The sequence below is a fragment of the Ahaetulla prasina genome, chromosome 7 (assembly GCF_028640845.1).
Source record: "Ahaetulla prasina isolate Xishuangbanna chromosome 7, ASM2864084v1, whole genome shotgun sequence".
Taxonomy (NCBI): Eukaryota; Metazoa; Chordata; class Lepidosauria; order Squamata; family Colubridae; genus Ahaetulla; species Ahaetulla prasina.
The window spans coordinates 96,041,132-96,063,662 of NC_080545.1; the positions used below are offsets into that span (position 1 = coordinate 96,041,132).

Genomic DNA, 22,531 nt, shown 5'->3' on the forward strand with positions numbered 1-22,531 from the left:
ATCAGACTGTCTCAGGAATTCTGGGAGTTAAAGTCCACAGGTTTAGCTGCGGATCCAGCTACTATCTAATCTGTCTTACTAAAAAAAAAAAAAAAAGTCCTCGACTTACGACCGCAATTGAGCCCAAAATCTCTGTTGTTAAGTGAGACGCGTTAAGTGAGTTTTGCTCCGTTTTATGACCTTCCTTGCCGCAGCTGTTAAGTGATAAGTCGCTCGCCCGGTCATTAAGTGAATTTGGCTTCCCCGCTGACTTTGCTCATCAGAAGGTCGCAAAAAGGGACCACATGATCTTGGGACACGGCAACGGCCGTAATATGAATCACTTGCCGAGCGTCTGCATTTTGAACCCATGATCATGAGGTCGTAACTGGAAAACAGTCCTAAGTCACATTTTTCATTGCCACTGTAACTTTGAGCCAGTCACTAAATGAACTGTGGTAAGTCAAGGACTACTTGTAGACTATTTGAATTGAAGTCTTAGGTCTGTTAATAGAGAAACCCTGCATTCTCTCTCCCTCTCCCACCCCATCCGTTTACGTGACGCTATTACTCTGCGTGTGCACGCACGCACACACGTGTTTGCATATTATAGCTCTGTGCACGCTTTGAAAATGATTGGAAAGAACCAATGCCAGCACAGCACTTTAGACTTGGCTGATTTCCTTCCAAACCTCTTTTAAAGAATCCACTCATTAAATTGAAAGTCGATTCTTAAAGCGGGTCAGGTTTTCCAAGTTCAAAGCAACCAGAAATTCTTAATCATCCAGGTCCTTGTGGTCCCAAAAGTGCTTTTCGAAAGGCAACTGAACTTTCTTGGTTTTTCAAAGGAGAAAAAAATCCTCCCCCCCCAAAGTCCACATTTAAGACTTCTGGACTTCATATTCCCAGAATTCCCCAGCTAAAGTAACAACAACAGAGTTGGAAGGGACCTTGGAGGCCTTCTAGTCCAACCCCCTGCCCAGGCAGGAAACCCTACATCATCTCAGTCAGATGGTTATCCAACATTTTCTTAAAAATTTCCAGTGTTGGAGCATTCACAACTTCTGCAGGCAAGTCGTTCCACTTATTAATTGTTCTAACTGTCAGGAAATTTCTCCTCAGTTCTAAGTTGCTTCTTTCCTTGATCAGTTTCCACCCATTGCTTCTTGTTCTACCCTCAGGTGCTTTGGAGAACAGCTCGATTCCCTCTTCTTTGTGGCAGCCCCTGAGATATTGGAACACTGCTATCATGTCTCCCCTAGTCCTTCTTTTCATTATACTAGACATACCCCGTTCCTGCAATTGTTCTTCATATGTTTTAGCCTCCAGTCCCCTAATCCTCTTTGTTGCTCTTCTCTGCACTCTTTCTAGAGTCTCAGCATCTTTTTTACATCGTGGCGACCAAAACTGGATGCAATATTCCAAGTGTGGCCTTACCAAGGCATTATAAAGTGGCACTAACACTTCACGTGATCTTGATTCTATCCCTCTGTTTATGCAGCCCAGAACTGTGTTGGCTTTTTTAGCAGCAGCTGCACACTGCTGGCTCATATCTAAATGGTTGTCCACTAGGACTCCAAGATCCCTCTCACAGGTACTACTATTGAGCAAGGTACCACATATATGGTACCTGTGCATTTTGGTGTTTTTTTTTGCCTAAATGTAGAACCTTACTTTTTTCGCTGTTGAATTTCATTTTGTTAGATAGCGCCCAATGTTCAAGTCTGTCAAGATCTTTCTGTAATTTGAGCCTATCTTCTGGAGTGTTGGCTATTCCTGCCAGCGTAGTGTCATCTGCAAATTTGATGAGTTCCCCATCTATCCCCTTGTCCAAGTCATTGATGAAGATGTTGAAGAGTACTGGGCCTAAACAGAGCCTTGGGGTACTCCACTGCATACTTCCCTCCATGTGGATGTAGTTCCGTTGAGGACTACACGTTGAGTGCGGTTGGTCAGCCGGCTGAGGAATCCTGGGAATTGAAGTCCACATGTCTTAAAAGTTGCCAAATTTGGACCCCTTGTGCAAAGCGTGCGGAATGCTAACGAGGGATAAGCCACAATTCGGACCACAATTTCTGTTGCTTACCAAGACTGGTTACATGAGTTGAATCTAATTTGACGATCTTTTTTTTTTAAATTGCTGCAGGGTTGTTGTTGTTTTTTTGCATTTATATCCCGCCCTTCTCCGAAGACTCAGGGCGGCTTACACTACGTCAAGCAATAGTCTTCATCCATTTGTATATTATATACAAAGTCAACTTATTGCCCCCAACAATCTGGGTCCTCATTTTACCTACCTTATAAAGGATGGAAGTTGTTATGTGAATCACGTACTCATTAAGCAAATCCAGATTTATGCGACCAGGGTGGGAATGCAGTGACAGTCGTAAACAGAAGAACTGGTCAGGGATGTTGTAGCTTTGAACAGTCGCTTAACGGATGGTTGGTAAATCAAGGACTACAGTAGTGGCCAAAATTGTGGGAACCTTTTGGGAAAAGTGTATTTTCTAAAACTCATTAATAACATCACATTATTTTGGGAGTAATACCATAAAATTAAATATCAATAGAAAGATAATTTAATCAAGAATGTAAACGAAATAACCGTCATCGGTATGAACCCTTTGCCGAGTGTCTGAATTTTGATCACATGATCATGGGGATGTTGCAAAAGTCGTAACCGAAAAAGGGTCATAAATCACTTTTTTCAGTGCCATTGTAACTGGTCACTAAGTGAACTGTTGTAAGTCGAGGACTACTTGTACTTGACTGCGACTCTCAGACTCCAGATGGAAGATATACAGCAGTGGCCAAAATTGTGGAAACCTTTTGGGAAAAGTGTATTTTCAAAAACTAGCTAATAACACCACTTTTTTTTGGGAGTAGTACCATAAAATTATGTATCAATGGAAAGATAATTTAATCAAGAATGTAATGCAACAACTTTTATGAAGGATTTGCTATTAGAATAGCAGTTACAGTATAAAGAAAAAAGTGAAACACATAGAAAAAAACGAGATATACAAAAATGATCACCATAGAAAAAACGAGATATACAAAAATTATCACCATAGAAAAAATAAGATATAAAAAAATTATTCCCATGTCAGTAAATCCTTAGTTGGGTAACCTTTAGCAGGAATTACGGCCTTACAACGTCTTCCCATGGAGTGAACCAAGTCTTTTAGTTCTGCCACTGTTATCATGTGAAACCAAGATTGAATGACGGCTTCTATTAACTGGGTTTTATTGCTGGGTCGCTTCTGACTAACAAGTTTCTTTAGTCGGCTCCCTAGATTTTCCATTGGGTGAAGGTCTGGGCTATTCCCAGGCCATTCCAGCTGTGGAATAGGATTATCTTCAAATTCAAAAAAAAAAAGTGGTGTTATTAGCCATCAAACCTCAAAACTACACTTTTCCCCAAAAGGTTTCCGCAATTTTGGCCACGACTGTACCTTTATGGAGCATTTTGAAGGGAGGGTCTTAAAACTCTTCAAGTTGTCAAACTTGAAAAACTTGGTTTAGGGCAGGGGTGTCAAATGTCGTGTCCCACTCCTCCGCTGACGGCCAGGTCAGGGAAATCCGAATCAGGCGTGCCTCTGCAGCTCTGCCAAAGTCCTAGCAAAGTCCTCAGGGCAGGCAGGAGACCAGAAAGTGACTTCAGCAAGATAAGGTAGACTTTGCCTGACTCAGAGAATGCTAGAAAGCAGGTCCTTTATATAGGCCATGGGGTGTGGCTCTATGACTCAGCACTTATCCAGGCCTGCCCCTCCCTTCCTTCTGTTGCCTCCGTCTATCAAGTCTTCTGACGCGAGGGTCACTCCAGTCTGCAGCTGTTGGTAATTGACCTCCCTCAGGCTCACATGCTGTGGAGGAGGGGGAGGGGTTTAGTTGCTCCGTTTGCCTGGGCATGGAGCCAGAGCTGGGGGCTGGAGGTATTTCTTCCTCTTCAGCCTGTCTGGGCATGGAGCCAGGGCTGGGGCCGGGAGGCATACTAGGACATTCCTCCGTGTTCGGAAGCAGATAAGAAGGCCCCGGCTGTGGTGACATCGGACGGGACACAACATCAAACTCAATTTCATTCAGGGCCGCATCAGGGTTTTATTTGACCTCAGGGGGCGTGGCTGGGCGTGGCCAGGGTGGGTGTGGCCAGCTTGACATCACTCATGTCGGGGGGGGGGTGCCTGTGGCAGCCCGAGCACTCTGCCAGCGAAAACGGGCTCCCAATTTCCATTTTCAGTTGCGACGACCCTCAACTGTCTGCCAGCAAAACTGGAGCTCGGGGGGGAGGGGGGCTCGCCTAACCCTCTTGAGCTTCATTTTCACCGGCAGAGGCACCGCGTGTCAGATCTAAGCACCCCATGGGCTGGCTTTGAGTTAGACACCCCTAGTTTAGGGAGATCCAGTCCAAAAGTCCACAGGTTTTGGATTCACGAAAGAGCAAAGGGAAAAGATTTTACAATGAGAAAAGTTATCTTTTAAGGCTCGTTTGTCTTTATTTCTACAGCTCTGGGATGAAGAACAAACCGACTTTAGCGTGAGTGATGGAGAACGGGAAGTCTCTAGTCCTTAAGATGGACGAATCGCTTCACCTCTCTCTGGAAAAACATCCCAGCCCAGCAGCTAACGGCAACAAGGAAAGCTTCCATTCAGGTGCTTTTAAAAATATTTCCCGATCAACGTTGCAACCCGTTGCCATCTTTGACTGCGGCAATGAAACCTTACCATGGGGCTCCCCTGGAAATCTATCCGGAAGCTTCGATCCATATGAAATGCGGCAACCCGTGTGGTTTGATGCAAGTCTTAAATTTTCACTTGTGTGCAAATTTGTGTGCAAATGTCTTGCCGCAGCTGCGTTGGCTGCAAATTTGTCTCCAATTTGAGGTGCTGTTGTCAGCTTTTAAGCCCTTTTAAGACAAGATTCTTGGAAGGGTTGCCTTTTCCTAGTTATATCTCCCAGTCACTGTGTGTTCTGACCCCCTTCGCCTCCGTCCGAGCAATGGCTTAATTAGCCGGCACTATCAGCTCTGGCAGCAAAATAGCGAGCATCTGCCAAGTGTCTCTGTTATCTCCCTCAATGCCGATGAGTCACCCAGGAACAAACTTCAGGTCTTAGTTAAGCAGTTAATTTGCCTGCTATGCACAGCAGCTCTTGCTGCCTTTATATCCTATGGGGTGTGGCTCCATGACTCAGCACTTCCTAGGCCTGCCCCACCCCTGCTTCTGTTGTTCCCGTCTCTCCTGCCTACAAAACCTAGGGTCCAGCCAGGCCTGATTGCCATCAGCTGGGTCTGGAGGTGTGGCCTGCGGGGGTGGAAAGAGTTTGAGTTTGAAGTTACAACAGCACCGAAAAAAAGGGACTTATGACCGTTTTTCACACTTAACGACTGTTGAACTCCATCCCCATGGTCACGTGATCAAAATTCAGGTGCTTGGCAACTGACTCATATTCATGACGGTTGCCAGGTCCCCGGGGTTAGGTGATCCCCATTTGTGACCTCCTGACAAGCAAAGTCAGTGATGGGGGAAGCCAGATTCAATTAACCGCCGTGTTGCTAACTTAACCGCTGCTGTGATTCACTTAACCACCATAGTAAAACTCACTTAACAAATGTCTCCTTTAGCAACAGACATTTGGGGCTCAATTTTGGTCGTAAGTTGAGGACTACCTGTAATTTGGCAGTTCAGGGACAGGCAGTATGTTGTGTCTGCGCCCCCCGAGCCGGGCCCCCTGCCAGAAAGTGACTCGGAAAGTGAGGGGGAAGGGCCATCAGAACTTACCTCGGGAGCACCGGCTTCCCTGGCTCAGCTCCAGGAGCCAGAGGCAGGCCAGGTGGAGGAGATAACGAGGCCTCCGTCCCCTGACTCTTCCCCCCCAGGCCACGCCTCCAGACCCAGCTGATGGCAAACAGGCCTGGCTGGACCCTAGATTTTGTAGGCAGGAGAGGCGGGAACAAGAGAAGCAGGGGTGGGGCAGGCCTAGGAAGTGCTGAGTCATGGAGCCACACCCCACAGGATATAAAAGCAGCAAGGGCTGCTATACCCCTTCGTGGCAAGCAAGTCAACTGCTTAGAGGGAGAATTAGAGCTGAAGTCCTGTTTGTTCCTGGTTTCCTGGCTGACTCATTGGCATCAAGAGAGATAACAGAGACACTTGGCAAACGCTCGCTAGTTTGCTGCCAGAGCTGATAGTTGCCGGCTAATTAAATCATTGCTCGTGTCTCCCGGACTGCGGAGGGGGACAGAACACAGTAGAACCAAGAACAAGGAAGTGAGAAATGATTCCTCCCCCCACCCCCCCCGCTCCCACCAATCCAGGAATTCACACTGTCTTTGAAAAAGGGACAGCATGAAACTCTATCTCGATCTATTTATATATCCTTATCTGGTCAGAAATTGACAAGATTGTCCCAAAATGTTAAAATGCTTAAAAGATGCCCTTTTTAATGCTTATGCGTTTGCAAACGGTGCTTTCCTATTTCTATAAAATAATAAGGGGCGCTACAGGGGTTGTTGTCGATGTACCTTTTCTAAATCCGTCTGGGGAAGTTGTTGCTTCGGGCACTTTTGTCTCGACAACCTTTTTATATCCTCGGGGAGCCGTGACGATCGATGTTTTCCTGCCGTGTTCGGGAAGGATGGATTTTAAAAGCTTAGCAAAGGATATTGCTCACTGGTGAAATTTAAAAATTTTCCCTAACGGTTCTTTGGGCATGGCTTAATTGGTGGGCGTGGCTTGGTGGTCAGGTGACTGAAATGGCATGGCCAATAATAATAAATAATAAAAATAATGAAGTATACAAAACTTGGGAGCGCGCCGGTCTACCTTCTTTAAAAATAGAGGCACCGGTCTACTAATTGCCTTTTTTTGAGACACACCAGTCTACCTTCTTTAAAAATAGAGGCACCGGTCTACCAATTGCCTTTTTTTTGGGAGGCACCGGTTTACTTTTTTAAAAAATAGAGGCACTGGTCTACCAATTGCCTTTTTTTGGGAGGCACCGGTCTACCTTCTTTAAAAATAGAGGCATCGGTCTACTAGCCGCCTACAGCGCTGATCAGCTGTAGTGCGGCCCTTTGAAGCGCTGCGGCAGTCACTTAAGGCCGTTTCCAGCTATATCACCACCGAGAGCTTCAAGGACAGAGAAGAGGAACAGCGAGGCATGGGCAGTGGGGTGGGGGTGGGGCAGGGATTTTTGCTACCAGTTCTCCCAACTACCCGCCCCCCATCGCTACCGGATCGCGCAATCCGGTCCGAACCGGGAGCATTTCATCCCTGGTGTTGCTCAAAACTGAGTTGATTTCGTTGCTTCTGTGTTTCCAAAGGCGAAGAGACGAGGGAGAGAAAGCGTTGGGTTCGTTCTTCTGTTTTCAGATCTTTTGGCTTTTCCAATCGTTGCATGCGGAAGAAGAAGGAAAGAAAGGACAAGACCACATTCCTAAGAGGACTATAAGGGCCGTGCATAAGAGCACAAAAGTGCCTACCGTTCCTGTCCTATTGTTCCCTTCATTATATCAAATTAATATAGCTGATGCATATTTTTTTACACACACACACACACACACACACACACACACACACACACACACACATATATATATATATATATATGTAGATCTTTGGTTATTCGGGTTTTCTCCCGCGTAAAATTGGAAGTGTCTTGGCGACGTTTCGATGAAATCTCATTCGTCATCTTCAGGCTTCAGCTTCGTGCTTCTGGGAGCAATGTGTGACTGCAGCTGTTTCTTCCTTTTGCAGCTGCAGTCACATTGCTCCCAGAAGCACGGTTGAAGCCTGAAGATGACGAATGAGACTTCGTAAACGTCGCCAAGACACTTCCAATTTTACGCGAGAAAACCCGAATAACCAAAGATCTATATGTATATAAATATATATATATATATATATATATATTTATATATATATTTATATATATATATATATATTTCTTCATGATATGTTGTTTTATTTATGACAATGTTTGTGTATACTGTTATGACAAAATGAAATTAAAAAAAAGATTATTTGTGATATTGAATTGTACATCTGTATCTAATTCAGTGTTTCTCAGATGTGTGGACTTCAACTCCCAGAATTCCCCCCTCTGGCTAGGGAATTCTGGGAGTTGAAGTTCACAATATCTTCAAATGACCAAGATTGAGAAAAACTGATGCAAATATTGCCCGGGTCTGCAAAAGTTTCAGATCTGCTCATCTGGACCTAATAATTTATTACTACCATCACTTTGCATGGCAATTATAAACACTTACAGTATATAGCATCTAACAGAATAACAGAGTTGGAAGGGACCTTGGAGGTCTTCTAGTCCAGCCCCTTGCTCAAACAGGAGACCCTATACCATTTCAGACAAATGGCTGTCCAATCTCTTCTTAAAACCCTTCAGTGTTGGATCTGCCACAACTTCTGGAGGCAACTCCTTCCATTGATTAATTGTTCTGTCAGGAAATTCCTCCTTAGTTCTTGGTTGCTTCTCTCCTTGATTAGTTTCCACCCATTGCTTCTTCTCCTGCCTTCAGGTGCTTTGGAGAATAGCTTGACTCCCTCTTCTTTGTGGCAGCCCCTGAGATATTGGAGCACTGCTATCCCGTCTTCCCTAGTCCTTCTTTTCATTAAATTAGACATACCCAATTCCAGAAACATTTAAGGCCTTAATGTTCATAAACATTTATTATTAACACCAACTTATTTTTCTGTGTTATCTCTAAAGGTTTAAGTTATTCAAAAATAGGGGTAACAATTTTTGTATTATTAAGTGTTGGCATCTACAGAGGTCATGGAATCAATGATATGCAACATGAATAAAACGCATTGCACCTACAAACACAAATCTAAGCTTATATAAAGCATCAGCATAGACACGTTTTGTAGACCCTTCTGTAAAATTGCTCATTTGTTTGTTTCTTATATTATTATTTTGGTTGGTCTCAGATGTTTAGACTGGATTTGGCATTTTTTCACAACTATCAAGTTCTTAGTAAGCTGTTCTGAGTAAAGCTGCCTTTTGCAATTGACTGATGAGGATTTTGTCAATGCCGATGATGTTTATTTTATTTTTTATTACCAGTATTTTATTTTTATGATTATAGTTAATTTGCCACCCATCTTGTTTCAAAGCGACTCTGGACAGCATTCAAAGCATTCAAATCATAAAATAAATATTTTTTTTTTAAATCATTATCGTTTAAAGCAGATGAAAGCTCCAACCCTGAAGAGGCTGGCTTCAGTTGGGATGAATACCTGGAAGAGACAGAATCTGCAGCAGCTCCACACTCCTTATTTAAGCACGTAAGCACATTGCCAGAATGGTAGGGTTTCTAGTCCTCATTGAGATTTTAGAAACGGGGGTCCAGTATCTGACAAACAGCACAATTCTGTTTAAGGTAAAGGTTCCCCTCGCACATATGTGCTAGTCGTTCCCGACTCTAGGGGGTGGTGCTCATCTCAGTTTCAAAGCCAAAGAGCCAGCGCTGTCCGAAGACGTCTCCGTGGTCATGTGGCCGGCATGACTAAATGCCAAAGGCGCACGGAACGCTGCTTCCCTTCCTATTTTTCTACTTGCATTTTTTACGTGCTTTCGAACTGCTAGGTTGGCAGAAGCTGGAACAAGTAATGGGAGCTCACCCCGTTATGTGGCACGAGGGATTCGAACCACTGAACTGCCGACCTTTCAATCGACAAGCTCAGCATCTTAGCCACTGAGCCACCGGGTCCCTTCACAATGCTGTTTACCAGTACTTAAAAGAAATTTCTGTGGAATTCAGGAATCCATGTGCTACCCAATACGGACTACAAATCCCGTTATCTCTGATCATTGGCTGCTGGGTACTGATATTTGAAATTGCACAGAGTTTCTAGTCTTGGTTTAAATGTGTAAGAAATGGGAAAAGGGGCAGAGGAGCTAAGAACCTAGAAAAATATAAGCTTAAATTGGCTGGATAGAAGCCAATTTTTTTCCTGCAGCTGCTCAGCTGTGAAATTAAGGCCGAGAAAGATAAAGAGACACACACATATTCAACTTAAGTCTGCAAATTAGTGAAAAATGCTTTGCAAAGTTTAGCCTGGGAACCTTTAGTTTGGCCAAACAGAGAGTTGAAAGGCATGTAACTGGTATCACAGGGAATGGATCGTGGCGGTTTCTAAAACTCAAACCTCTATTAATAAAATAGAAGAACATATTTGAACAATAACGAGACCTTAGTAAAAAGAAAATAATTTTTTACTTTCTTTATAAATTCTTCTTATATAAAGAAAAAATAAATAAAGAAAAAAAAAAGGCTCGGGTGGTATTTTTGAACAAATTGGTTACAGCTTTGGTTTCCGTGATCCTGACAAGCCTTCATCTATTTTTATTTCTTTGAAAAAGCTTTGTGAATGTATTTTCTATCACTGATTACAGTAAAACGGTTACAGATTACAGTAAAACGGCTCGAGGCTCCCATATAACACCTATCCTGCGCGGGCTGCACTGGCTTCCGGTTGTCTTCCGGGTGCAATTTAAGGTGTTAGTGACCGTCTTTAAAGCGCTCCATGGCTCAGGACCAGGATATTTATGGGACCGCCTGCTGCCACCGGTGGCCTCCCATCGACCAGTGCGCTCCCATAGAGAGGGTCTCCTCAGGGTGCCGTCGGCCAGACAATGTCGGCTGGCGACCCCCAGGGGGAGGGCCTTCTCTGTGGGGGCCCCAGCCCTCTGGAACGAACTACCTCCAACGTTGCGCCAACTCTCTGACTTCCGGAACCTTCCGGCGTGAGCTGAAGACTCTTTTATTTCATCGAGCAGGATTAGCCTAATAGTTTTTAATAGTTTTAATCCGTTTTTAATGGGATTTAGCAAATTTTTACAATTTCGGCCAATGTATAATTAGTTTTTTAAAATTGTTCTTAACTTTTGTATTGTTGTTGTTGTTTTTTTACTTGGCTGTAAACCGCCCTGAGTCCTTCGGGAGAAGGGCGGTATAAAAGTTGAAATAATAAATAAATAAATAAATAAATAAAACTTTAAAATGGATGAAAATGATGCAGCCATGGTAATTCAGGAATGGGTACACAATGGTGACTAGAATGGGCTAATTATTTTGTCTTTATAACCAGTGTAAGTCAAGGACCACCTGTATGGCTTTGGAATGTAGTTACTCAAATTAGCTTAATCCATACTACAGATTGTTGATCCTTCTCCTCGCTTTGCGGCCTTCCAAAATGACATTCACCCCCATGTCTCTGTTCTCCAGGTGGAAGTCAGTCTTCAGAGCAGTTTGCAGCCTGGTATGAAACTCGAAGTGGCCAACAAGCACAACCCGGACACTTACTGGGTGGCTACTACCATCACCACGTGTGGCCAGCTGCTGCTGCTGCGTTACTGCGGTTATGAAGATGACCGCCGGGCTGATTTCTGGTGCGATGTGATGACCGCCGACCTCCACCCGGTGGGCTGGTGCACGCAGAACGGGAAAGTGTTGATGCCCCCGGACGGTGAGTCCGAAGCTGTGTTGCGGGTCTCAAGTTGTGTGAGTGTTGCGACCCAGGCCCAAGTAAGTAGTAAATAAACTTAGTCCGTGGGAAAACAAACTTTATTTTAACAGCTGGGAATTACTTCATTCCCAGCGTCGTTGAACTCAAAGGAAAACAAATGCCTCCCAACACAAATTCCTCAGTTATCTCACAAACCTTGGTCCAATTAGGCAAACTGCCAAAGGCCCTTCCTGGCAAACATCCAGAAGCAACAAAAACAAAGACGTATACGAAGCAGAAGACGAAGCAGAAAGACACAGCTACAACATTGTTTTCCGGCAAAGGCCAAATGCCATTGCTGGTCTGTTTTAAGCCTTATGGGAGGGGCCAGTCATCTCTTGGCCCTACTCCCGAGTTGTCCTCTCTGCTTGAGCTGTTCTTGCCTTCTGGCAGCTCTTCTCATGCGTGCATTAGAAACAGGCTCCTCCTGTTCCTCTGCCTCACTACTATCAGTCTCTGGAGGCTCTGGCGTCTGAACCTCACTCCCCGAGGGCCCTGGCCTCACCTCAGCCTCATCACTCTCCGACTCCGTTGCCAGCTCTGTAGGCTGCTGATGGACCAGAACAGTGAGGCACCTCCTGTATGGAGGTGTTCTATCTCCGTCCTCACTCTGGAGTAATGAGCTGGCCTTCAGCCAGTGGATACACAGCTCTTATGAGACCTGGCCGGGAAAACGCAGCTGCCTGCCAAAAAGTTCAAACAGATTAAGACTTCAGCTCACTTCGACACGGTTCAGCTAATTTGCTTCCTGTAGAACTGAAAGCAGTCCCAAAACTCTTTATATATCCTGTGGGGTGGGGCTCCTGCCCCACCCTTCCCTTTGATGATGCCGCCTCTTTAATCTTCTGAAGCGCGGATCGGTTCAGGCTTGATTGGTATGGTTATCAGCTGCTTCTGTAGGCGTAGCCTGAGGAAGGGAGGAATCAGGGGATGTCGGCCTCATTACGTCCTCTAACTGGCCTGGTTCTGGCTCCTGGAGCTGAGCCAAAGAAATCGGTGCTCCTGAGGTAAGCCTTACCGGCCCTTCCCCCTCACTTTCTGAGTCACTTTCGGGCATGGGGCCAGGTTTGGAGGCTGGAGCCACAACAGGAGGTGTCTTCCTCCCTTAGATCAGTTGCAGAAATGTTTGGCGGTGCTGGGTGTGTTTAGAAGATTTGGTTTGACAAGAGGGTGTAGGTCTCTGAAGGTCTGTGGAGATTCTCAGTCATCCAGGACATGGTTGTCCCAAAGGTGTGTTTTTTTCAAGAGGCAATTGGACTTTCTGGTTTTTTTTCTCTGAAGACGTTTCGCTTCACATACAAGAAGCTTCTTCAGCTCTGACTGGATTTTCCTTCCTTCCCACCATCAACCTGCATTTTGTATGCTAAACTAAGTCGGGCATGTGCTTGCTTTGAAGCAGAGACAGGAAGCATCGTGGCTACAAATTAAAGCGATTCATTTTTCATTAATTTTCCAGCCAAACGAATATTGGGTGCTAAAAACTGGAAGACCAGGTGGCCGGTGCGCATGCGCGTGCCGGAAACCAGAAAAAACAGCTCCCGGCACACACATGCTCACCAGATATCTCCCAACTCCATACAATCCCCCTTCCCAGTTTCCCACAGCACTAAATTTGGCAGCCTGGAAGATCCAAAGTAAAAGATGGCTTTCAGGGCTGACACCAACATCCCTTCCAACTCTGTTTTTTTTCTATTCCAGGGGTCTGCAAACTTGGCTCTTTTAAGACTTGTGGACTTCAACTCCCACAAGCTGGCTGAGGAACTGTGGGAGTTGAAGTCCACAAGTCTTAAAAGAGCCAAGTTTGCAGACCCCTGTTCTGTTCTGTTGTGTTCCATCCTATTATAGTCTATTCTATTCCATTCCTTGTCTTGTCAAATATTCTTCTTTTGATCCCATTAAAAAAAAAAAAATCCTTTTTCAGAGATTTTTCTGTAGGCCTGCTGGCCCCCAATTATTCTTGTAGCTTTTTAATATCTGTCTGAACACATGACTATTGGCACTGCTCCAAGCCGACCGTATTTTTCCATTCCTGGAAACATATCCAACCCAGACCAAAATAAATAAATAAATATTTTCTCTTTGCCAGGAACGTGGCCACCTACATTATTTTTTTTTATTTTTTTTATTTTTTATTTGCATTTATATCCCGCCCTTCTCTGAAGACTCAGGGCGGTTTACACTATGTCAAGCAATAGTCTTCATTCTATTTGTATATTATATACAGAGTCAACTTATTGCCCCCAACAATCTGGGTCCTCATTTTACCTACCTTATAAAGGATGGAAGGCTGAGTCAACCTTGGGCCTGGTGGAACTTGAACCTGCAGTAATTGCAAGCAGCTGCTGTTAATAACACTGTCTTACCAGTCTGAGCCACATTATTAGGAGGAATGCCACAAAGGAGGAAGCCGATCACACAGTGCCTCCCAATTGTCCGTGGGATTAATTTATTAAGTTTCTAGTCCTGATGATGGAGAGCTTTGGAATTCTGGGTGTTGTAGCTGGACATATCTAGGATCCACTGACGAGGGAAGACTTTTTAACTTCTAAAAAAATGTCAGATTTCTCACTGTTCTATCCAGGCAATGTAAAAGTGCATCTTTTCTACCTCATTCCACTCATTTCCATCTTTTATTTTGTTTTTTTTATTTTGTTTTTTTCATTAGACTTGCATTTCCCATTTGAAACGTGTGGTTTTTACCTCATGATATCAAAGTCGTAGACCTGCCTCAGTTTTCCATATGAAACATTCGGCAGATCTATCTGGGCCCTTTTAAAGCTCAATTTTTTATTTTATTTTATTTGGAGAAACGCTCCCGGTATCCAAGCAACCTCCAAATAACCTGTGGGTGAAGCAAACATTGGCAAGAAAATGTACAATTGGCTTCAGGCGGCAAGAAGCAAGCTAATGGCCCATAACTATTTCTAAATAATATTTTGAGTGCGCTGAAATGCCAGAGCAGAGATTTATGGAAGATTTAATGAGTACCAATTTTGTGCTAATACCAGGGTTTTTCAGTGACACACAAGTTAGTCAAAAACGAAACAGCTAAGAGGTTTTTTTAATGGGCTTAAATGCAGCTAATTTTATCAACTACTCCGAGCAATCTTAAGACTTGATGTAGCTCTCTCTCTCTCTCTCTCTCTCTCTCTCTCTCTCTCTCTCTCTCTCTCTCGCTGTGTGTGTGTGTTTGTGTGTATGTTGCATTTTGAGCTAAGTCCCTTTCTCTGTTATCTATGTGCCGCTGTTACAGTTAAACCAGTGGTTCTCAACCTTTATAGTGCTGCGACCCCTTTAATACAATTCCCCATGATGTGGCGACCCCAACCATAAAATTATTTTCGTTTTGAATTGATCGCGCCTGAAGCCGTCTTGGCTAGCGATCTGAACTGCTTGCGATTGTCTTGAGGAAGGAGGCATTAAAGCGGAGACTCCTCCCCTATTAAGTTTATGGCGCCTGAAGCCAGATTAGGCTAGCGATTGGGAGTGATTGCAGCTGGCTTGAGAGGGAGACATCAGAGCAAAGATTTCTCTCTTTTTTAATTCATCGCGCCTGAAGCCGAATTCGGTTAGTGATTTGAAGAGCCTGCAGCTGGCTTGTGAAATCAATCATTGGAGCGCGATTCTTCAACTCGCAAGTATACTTCCCATATTTCCGATGGTCTTAGGCGACCCCTGGCAAATCGTCATTCGACCCCCAACGGGGTCCCGACCCACAGGTTGAGAACCGCTGAGTTAAACTATTGAGTTGTGTTTGGCTTGTGTAATTGGATGAAAATTGCCTGTTTCTCCACCATCCCCTTGGCGAATGGAGAGTTTTATGCTGCAATCAGCTGGGTTAAGGAAATCGACTGGATCTGTTGGGGTGAATCTGGAGAAGTGGCAGTTTTGAGAGAGCAACAAAGAAGGATATTTAGAACAGGGCTCTTCAACCTTGGCAACTTTAAGACTTGTGGACTTCAACTCCCAGAGTTCCTCAGCCAGCTTTGCTTAAAGTTGCCAAGGTTGGAGACCCCTGATTTAGAAGATACCCCAAAGATTGGGGCTGTGAGTTTCCTTATAGAAAATGCTGCAATGCCCAACTGCCAAAACAGAGGTCGTAAAGGGAGGGAGGAAAGGAGGATGGAAGGAAAAGATTAGGAGGAGGGAGGGGGAAAGAAGGAAGGAAAAAAGGCAGAGAAAGGAGGGAGGGGGAGAGGAGGAAGGAAGGCAGGCAGGGAAAAAAGAGGGAGGGAGAGGGGAAGGAAGGAAGGAAAAAAGGCAGAGAAGGAAGGAAGAGGGAGGGGGGAAGGAAGAAAAAAGGCAAAGAAGGGAGAAGGAGAGGGGGAAGGAAGGAAGGCAGGGAAGGGAGAGGGGGAAGGAAGAAAGGAAGGAAAAAGGACAGAGAAGGAAGGAAAAGGGAAGGTGGGAAGGAAGGAAGGAAGGCCTTAGCATAATACAGTATAAGAGAAACTTGACTTAGCAGTAGTATACTTGAAAAAGAAAACTCTGGATGTCCCAGTACATCATTAATTGAAAATTAATCAACACTTCATGAGTCACCACGGTACCATTGTTCAAAATGCAAACAGTATTTGTGGATATAATAACAGGTTCCCACAATCCCAGATTGTGAGAAATCATTGCCTCGAATCTGCCCCAAAATCTAGAATGACACGTTGCGATTCTTCCCGAGCTCAGCTTTCCTGTTTCATACCTGCAGACAAAATCTTGGCAAACTGAAAGACTCTATGAGTCTGCATCTCCCATATACTCTGGGAACTGTTAGGGAGGGACTGTCCTCACCTGCTTTCTCTCACACATAATATCTAGGCTGAGTTGCCTCTTCCTCCTCTGGGATGCAGCCCCTCCCTCCTGAGGATCTCCTTACATTCACTTACCGTATTTTTCGGAGTATAAGACGCTCCGCAGTATAAAATGCACCTTAAATTTTGGGAGAGGAAAATAGGGGAAAAAAAAATTCTGCCTACCAGGTATTCACCTGGCTAGCATCCTTAGCCTGGTCAGCTTCAGCACATTAGTTCGCTAGTTGTGAGTGTGTGCAAAAAGCCTATTGCCGCCGATCACTGCCTGAATTTGTGACGCACAGAGGCCAAAAATGGGGCGTGCGGAGGCCTAAAACACGATGTGCAGAGGCCGAAAACACGATGTGCAGAGGGGACGGCGATCGGCAGCAATGTTCTTTGCTGATCTCCACAGCCTTGAACGGCTCTCAAACGGAGCGTTTGGAGTCTGAAAATAGGAGGCGCGGAGCCCCAAAATGCAAGCCATTGTCTGTGCCAATCTCTGCAGCCAGGAAGAGGACATGCGGAGGCCAAAGGGTGGGGGCCAGTGGGTGGGCAGGACTATATTTGGAGTATAAAGGTAAAGGTTCCCCTCACACATACGTGCTAGTCGTTGCTGACTCTAGGGGGCGGTGCTCATCTCCATTTCAAAGCCGAAGAGCCAGCGCTGTCCGAAGACGTCTCCGTGGTCATGTGGCCGGCATGACTAGACACCAAAGGCGCACAGAACGCTGTTACCTTCCCACCAAAGATGGTCCCTACTTTTTCTACTTGCATTTTTACGTGCTTTCGAAACTGCTAGGTTGGCAGAAGCTGGGACAAGTAACAGGAGCTCACCCCATTACACAGCAGCACTAGGGATTCGAACCGCTGAGCTGCCGACCTTTCGATCAACAAGCTCAACGTCCTAGCCCCTGAGCCACCATGTCCCTTATATTTGGAGTATAAGACGCACCCAAATTTTCAGCCTCTTTTAAGAGTGGGAAAAAGTGCGTCTTATACTCTGAAAAATACGGTACATAAAGAAAATGATCGGTTATCATGTCCTTTTTTTGTTTTGGAAAGAATTTTTTTTATTATTTTTTTTAAAAAACAGACATACATAAAACCATCTTCAATCCAAATACATTGCATCGGTAGGGTTGATCACCAGTCTTTTGTGCAACTCGCCATATTTAGTCCAATTAATTTATCTAATCTTATATTTTATCTATATAATATATCTCTCAACATTATAATCAATTAATCTTTTAATTGACTATGACATTTCATTCTCTCTCTTCAAATCAGCTTTCCTAAATTAATACTATACATCTCCAATTCCATTCCCTAAACTCAATTATATAATTTAACATTTTTCTTTATTCAACCTTACTTAAATCTCTTTAACATATTTTCCCTTCTAACCACTGCTAAAAGAGATCCCATATTTTATAGAATTGTTTCTCTTCCTGTTCTCTAATTTCTAGTGTCAATTTACTCAATTCTGCACATTCCATCATTTGCCTAATAATTTCCTCTTGCAATGGTAATCTTTCGTTTTTCCAGTTTTTGGCAAACCCAATCCTAGCTGCTGTCAAAACATTTACAGATCAAATGTCTCAATTCTTACTCTATGTTTCAGATATAATTCCCAATAGAAAAACTTCTCGTTTGAAATCAGTGTGTTTCTTAATCATCTTTTCCAACCATGTGTGGAAGTTATCATGTCCTTAAGTAATCCCGTCCTCCTCTTCTATTTTCAAGCTATCAAAGAGAAATACTCAGACTGGACGGAGTTCCTGATACGTGATTTGACGGGCTCACGAACGGTGCCTGCAAATTTACTAGAAGGCGTAGGTATTGACTTAATTTCTGTTCTCAAGGGCTGCTGAGTTTTATGGTGCTGCTTCTGTACCAGCAGAAAATAAGGGATGGGACAGGGGTAGTCCTCCACTTACAACAGTTTGTTTAATGACCGTTCGGAGTTACAACGGCGCTGAAAAAAAACCCGACTTATGCCCATTTTTCAGACTTAACAACCACGGCAACGTCCTTACCTCACACGATCAAAATTCTGATGCTTGGCAACTGGTTCCTATTTATGACGGTTGCAGTGTCCCGGGGTCTCGTGATCCCCTTTTGCAAACTTGTGACCAGCACAAGTCATGTTCCGTGAAGTTTAAAATACGGTGTTTTGCTTCTGTTTAAACAGCCTCTGCGAGGGAAAAACGCTGTAGACCTCATTACTCTGGATTCCTTAATAGAGCTGCAGGATGACCAGAATCCCTTTCAATTCTGGATAGTGAGCGTGGTTGAGAATGTTGGGGGAAGATTGCGCCTTCGCTATGCAGGATTGGAGGAAACTGACTCTTACGACCAGTGGCTGTTTTACTTGGATTGTAGACTTCGACCGGTGGGTTGGTGTCAAGAGAATAAATACCAGCTGGAACCACCTGCAGGTACCAGAAATTACTATCTATTCACCTATCATTTGTCCATGTATCCATCCATCCATCTGTTCAACTAACCAATGATTCCACCATCCATCCATGAATAAATCCATGCTTCCATCCATCCATTCATCCATCCATTCATAAAGCCATCCATTCATCCATGAATCCCTTCATCTCATCCATCTAGCCAACCATCCATCCACTCATCTAACCAACATGCATCCATACTTCCATCCATTGATCCAACCATCTAACCAACCGTTCAACCGTCCATCCATCCATGCATAAATCCATTCATCCATCCTTCCATGAACCCCTCCATCTCTTCCATCCACCCATCCATCTAACCAACATCCATCCATCCTTCCATCCATCCATTCATAAATCCACCCTTCCATCAATCCATGAACCCCTCCATCTCTTCCATCCACCCATCCATCTAACCAACATCCATCCATCCTTCCTTCCATCCATCCATTCATAAATCCATCCTTCCATCAATCCATGAACCCCTCCATCTCTTCCATCCACCCATCCATCCTTCCATCCATCCATTCATAAATCCATCCATTCATCCATCTATCCATGCATCCATTCATAAATCCGTGCATCCATCCATCCAAGGTGTTAATGTCATTTGGTTCATCTTGAGAAAAGCTAAGCAAAGTCAGAAGTGGGTAGTCTTTGGACAGGAGGCCAGGGAAATCTCAAGCTAAATTGGGCATGCAAAAGCGCGCAAGCACGCACACACACATACACACCACCCTAGAAAAAGACTACGGTTGCAAATAAAACAAACTTGATGTGCCTCAAAGTCAACAGGAGCCAACTTAGCTCAAAGCAGTCTTCATTTAAGGCAAAAAACATCTAGAGGTCTTTGGCTGATCTTGAAAAGCTAAGCAGGATTAAATTCAGCGGGCTATGTGTAGGAGTAAGCACCACCCTAGGGCTATAATTTTCCTGGAAGAAACAGATGAATATTTCTGTGCGATCATCAATCTTCTTTCGAAACTTTTAATAAAGTCGTACTTAAAAAATAAAATAAAGAGATGAACTTGATTCAAGGGAGCCTTTACTTCCCCTAATCTTATTTTAAGCAGCTGTCTTATGTCTTAATATGGATTTTGAAGTGTTGCGACTTTGCTTTGTTAAGTTTCCTTTTCCCCTGTTTTTGGCATCAGGTGAGGCTGGCTGGCTGGCTGGCTGGGGAATTCCGGGAGTTGAAGTCCACATTTTTTTAAAATTACCAGTGGTTGAAAAAACACTGTTTTGAAACCAACCAGATTATGGCTCCTCTGTTTTTCTCGCCAAAATGAGATGCAATTGGAGCTTTTCTTTTTTTATTTGCATTTATATCCCGCCCTTCTCCGAAGACTCAGGGTGGCTTACACTATGTCAAGCAATAGCCTTCATCCTATTTGTATATTTATATACAAAGTCAACTTATTGCCCCCAACAATCTGGGTCCTCATTTTACCTACCTTATAAAGGATGAAAGGCTGAGTCAACCTTGGGCCTGGTGGGGCTTGAACCTGCAGGAATTGCAAGCAGCTGCTGTTAATAACAGACTGTCTTAGCAGTCTGAGCCACCAGAGGCTCTTGCTTGCTGCAAAAAGGCCTTCATGATACAATAAAAGCTCATCTAGGGCAAAGCGCCAGGGCATCTGGGCTTTTTGTCTTCAATAACAGTTAAATCAAATCAAATAACCCTTTCACTTTCCCATCGTGGCTCTTTCTAGATGTGGCATAGAGCAGGGGTCCCCAACCTTTCGGACCTCAGGGACCACTGAATTCATAATTTTAAATCCCATGGACCACTAATATGATCACTAATACGATCTGCGTAATGATTGGCTGGATGGGTGTGGCTAGGTGGTCATGTGACCGGGTGGGTGTGGCCAACTCAATGTCACTCACGTTGAGGGGTGCCTCTATTCGCCCCTCCCCTCCCCACCCCACCCGGGCTCCTTAGGACCCCAACAGGAAGCAGGAGTTGGAGCTAAGAGAAAGAGTTGGCCAAACAGCTCAGTTCAAATTGGATCTGACTGAGAATAGAATAGAATAGAATAGAATAGAATAGAATAGAATTTTTATTGGCCAAGTGTGATTGGACACACAAGGAATTTGTCTTGGTGCATATGCTCTCAGTGTACATAAAAGAAAAGATACCTTCATCAAGGTACAACATTTACAACACAATTGATGGTCAATATATCAATATAAATCATAAGGATTGCCAGCAAAAAGTTATAGTCATACAGTCATACGTGGAAAGAGATTGGTGATGGGAACTATGAAACGATTAATAGTAGTGCAGATTCAGTAAATAGTCTGACAGTGTTGAGGGAATTATTTGTTTAGCAGAGTGATGGCCTTCGGGAAAAAACTGTTCTTGTGTCTAGTTGTTCTGGTGTGCAGTGCTCTATAGCGTCGTTTTGAGGGTAGGAGTTGAAACAATTTATGTCCAGGATGCGAGTGATCTGCAAATATTTTCACGGCCCTCTTCTTGATTCGTGCAGCATAGGCTTTCTAAGCAGAGGAAAGACCTGCAGGAGTTCAAAGCCAGGTACCGGCACCTGGCGGCTCAGTGGGCTGAGATGATCAGCCAGTTCCAGGCCATGATGCAGTCCCACTGGAACGAGGCCCTCCGGCTCTTCGCCACCAGTAGCACTTCTCTCCAGCCTTCGCTCAAGGCCCCACACCAGGAGGCTGAAGCAGACCCCAAGTTGGAATTTCTGCCCCCCTCTGACCCACACAAAAAGACCCTGAAGGGGGAGACTCTCTGCAGCAACACAAACGTTCATTGCACGTATCTGTCCCAGGGGCCCATAGTTTGAGGACCCCTGATTTAGTGCAATATAAAAAATACAAATAATTTTTCTGCGGACCACCAAAATTTTCTCGAGGACCACCAGTGGTCCATGGACCACCAGTTGGTGACTGCTGGCATAGAGGAGTGACGTCCTAAACAGAGCTAAAGAGAATAGCTGGGGGAAGGAGGGGAAATACCTGAATTTACTTTTCTCTGTGAAAAGAGTTCGTTTTGCTTAAAATAATACAAGGAACCCCCCCACCCCACTCTTAAACTCCACAGATCTGGTTTAGTTCAAAGGACACTTCATAGCTGGACGTTTATGAAAAGTTGCAAATGTAACGGTTTAATACTCGACTTGCAACAGTTCATTTAGTGACCATTCGATGAGTGGTGCGGTGGCCTAGAGGTGGAGCTCTCGCCTCACAATCAGGAGGCTGTGAGTTCAACCCTAGGTAGAGGCAGATATTTTTATCTCTCGGGGCACGTTGAGAATATATATCTGCTGAATGTAACTCCGCACTGGGGACAGGAAGGGCGTCCGGCCCAGTAAACAGTCAGCTCCGTTCTCAGTTGCCCAGACTCCACCCTGCAAGGGATTATGAGGGTCGTTAAAAGAAGATGATTTAGTGACCCTTCGAGGATATGCCAGCACTGAAAAAAGTGACTTATGACCGTTTTTCACGTTTATAACCGTTGCAGCATCTCCCGTGATCACGTGATCAAAATTCAGATGCTCAGCAACACACTTATACTTATGACAATTGTAATGTCCCGGGGATCATGGGATCACTTTTTGCAACCTTCTGACAAGCAAGGTTTGGGGAAGCCAGATTCCGTTTAACAACCGTGTTACTAACTTAACCACTGCAAGTGATTCACTTAACAACAGTGGCAGGGAAGATCGTAAAACGGGGCAAAACTCACTGAACAAGTGTCTCACTTAGCGACAGATATTTGGGGCTCAGTTGTGGTCATAAGTCATGAGGATT

The 22,531-nt window shown here is 44.4% G+C and overlaps 1 protein-coding gene across 9 annotated transcripts in view; it reads left to right on the forward strand.

Moving 5' to 3' along the window:
- The window catches only part of SFMBT2 (Scm like with four mbt domains 2), a 78,936-nt gene that overhangs the window by 6,295 nt on the left and 50,110 nt on the right, over nt 1-22,531 (forward strand). For 7 of the 9 annotated variants that reach the window (XR_009156082.1, XM_058190840.1, XM_058190841.1 and 4 more), the window contains exons 2-6: nt 4,487-4,632; nt 9,188-9,285; nt 11,229-11,469; nt 18,039-18,127; nt 18,487-18,733. Coding sequence is in view for 8 of the 9 variants with exons in the window: in XM_058190840.1 (XP_058046823.1) it covers nt 4,524-4,632; nt 9,188-9,285; nt 11,229-11,469; nt 18,039-18,127; nt 18,487-18,733 (784 nt within the window). In the remaining variant the exon portion in view is untranslated. The remainder of the gene's footprint in view (nt 1-4,486; nt 4,633-9,187; nt 9,286-11,228; nt 11,470-18,038; nt 18,128-18,486; nt 18,734-22,531) is intronic. The other 2 variants (XM_058190843.1, XM_058190838.1) reach the window with 1 other exon arrangement.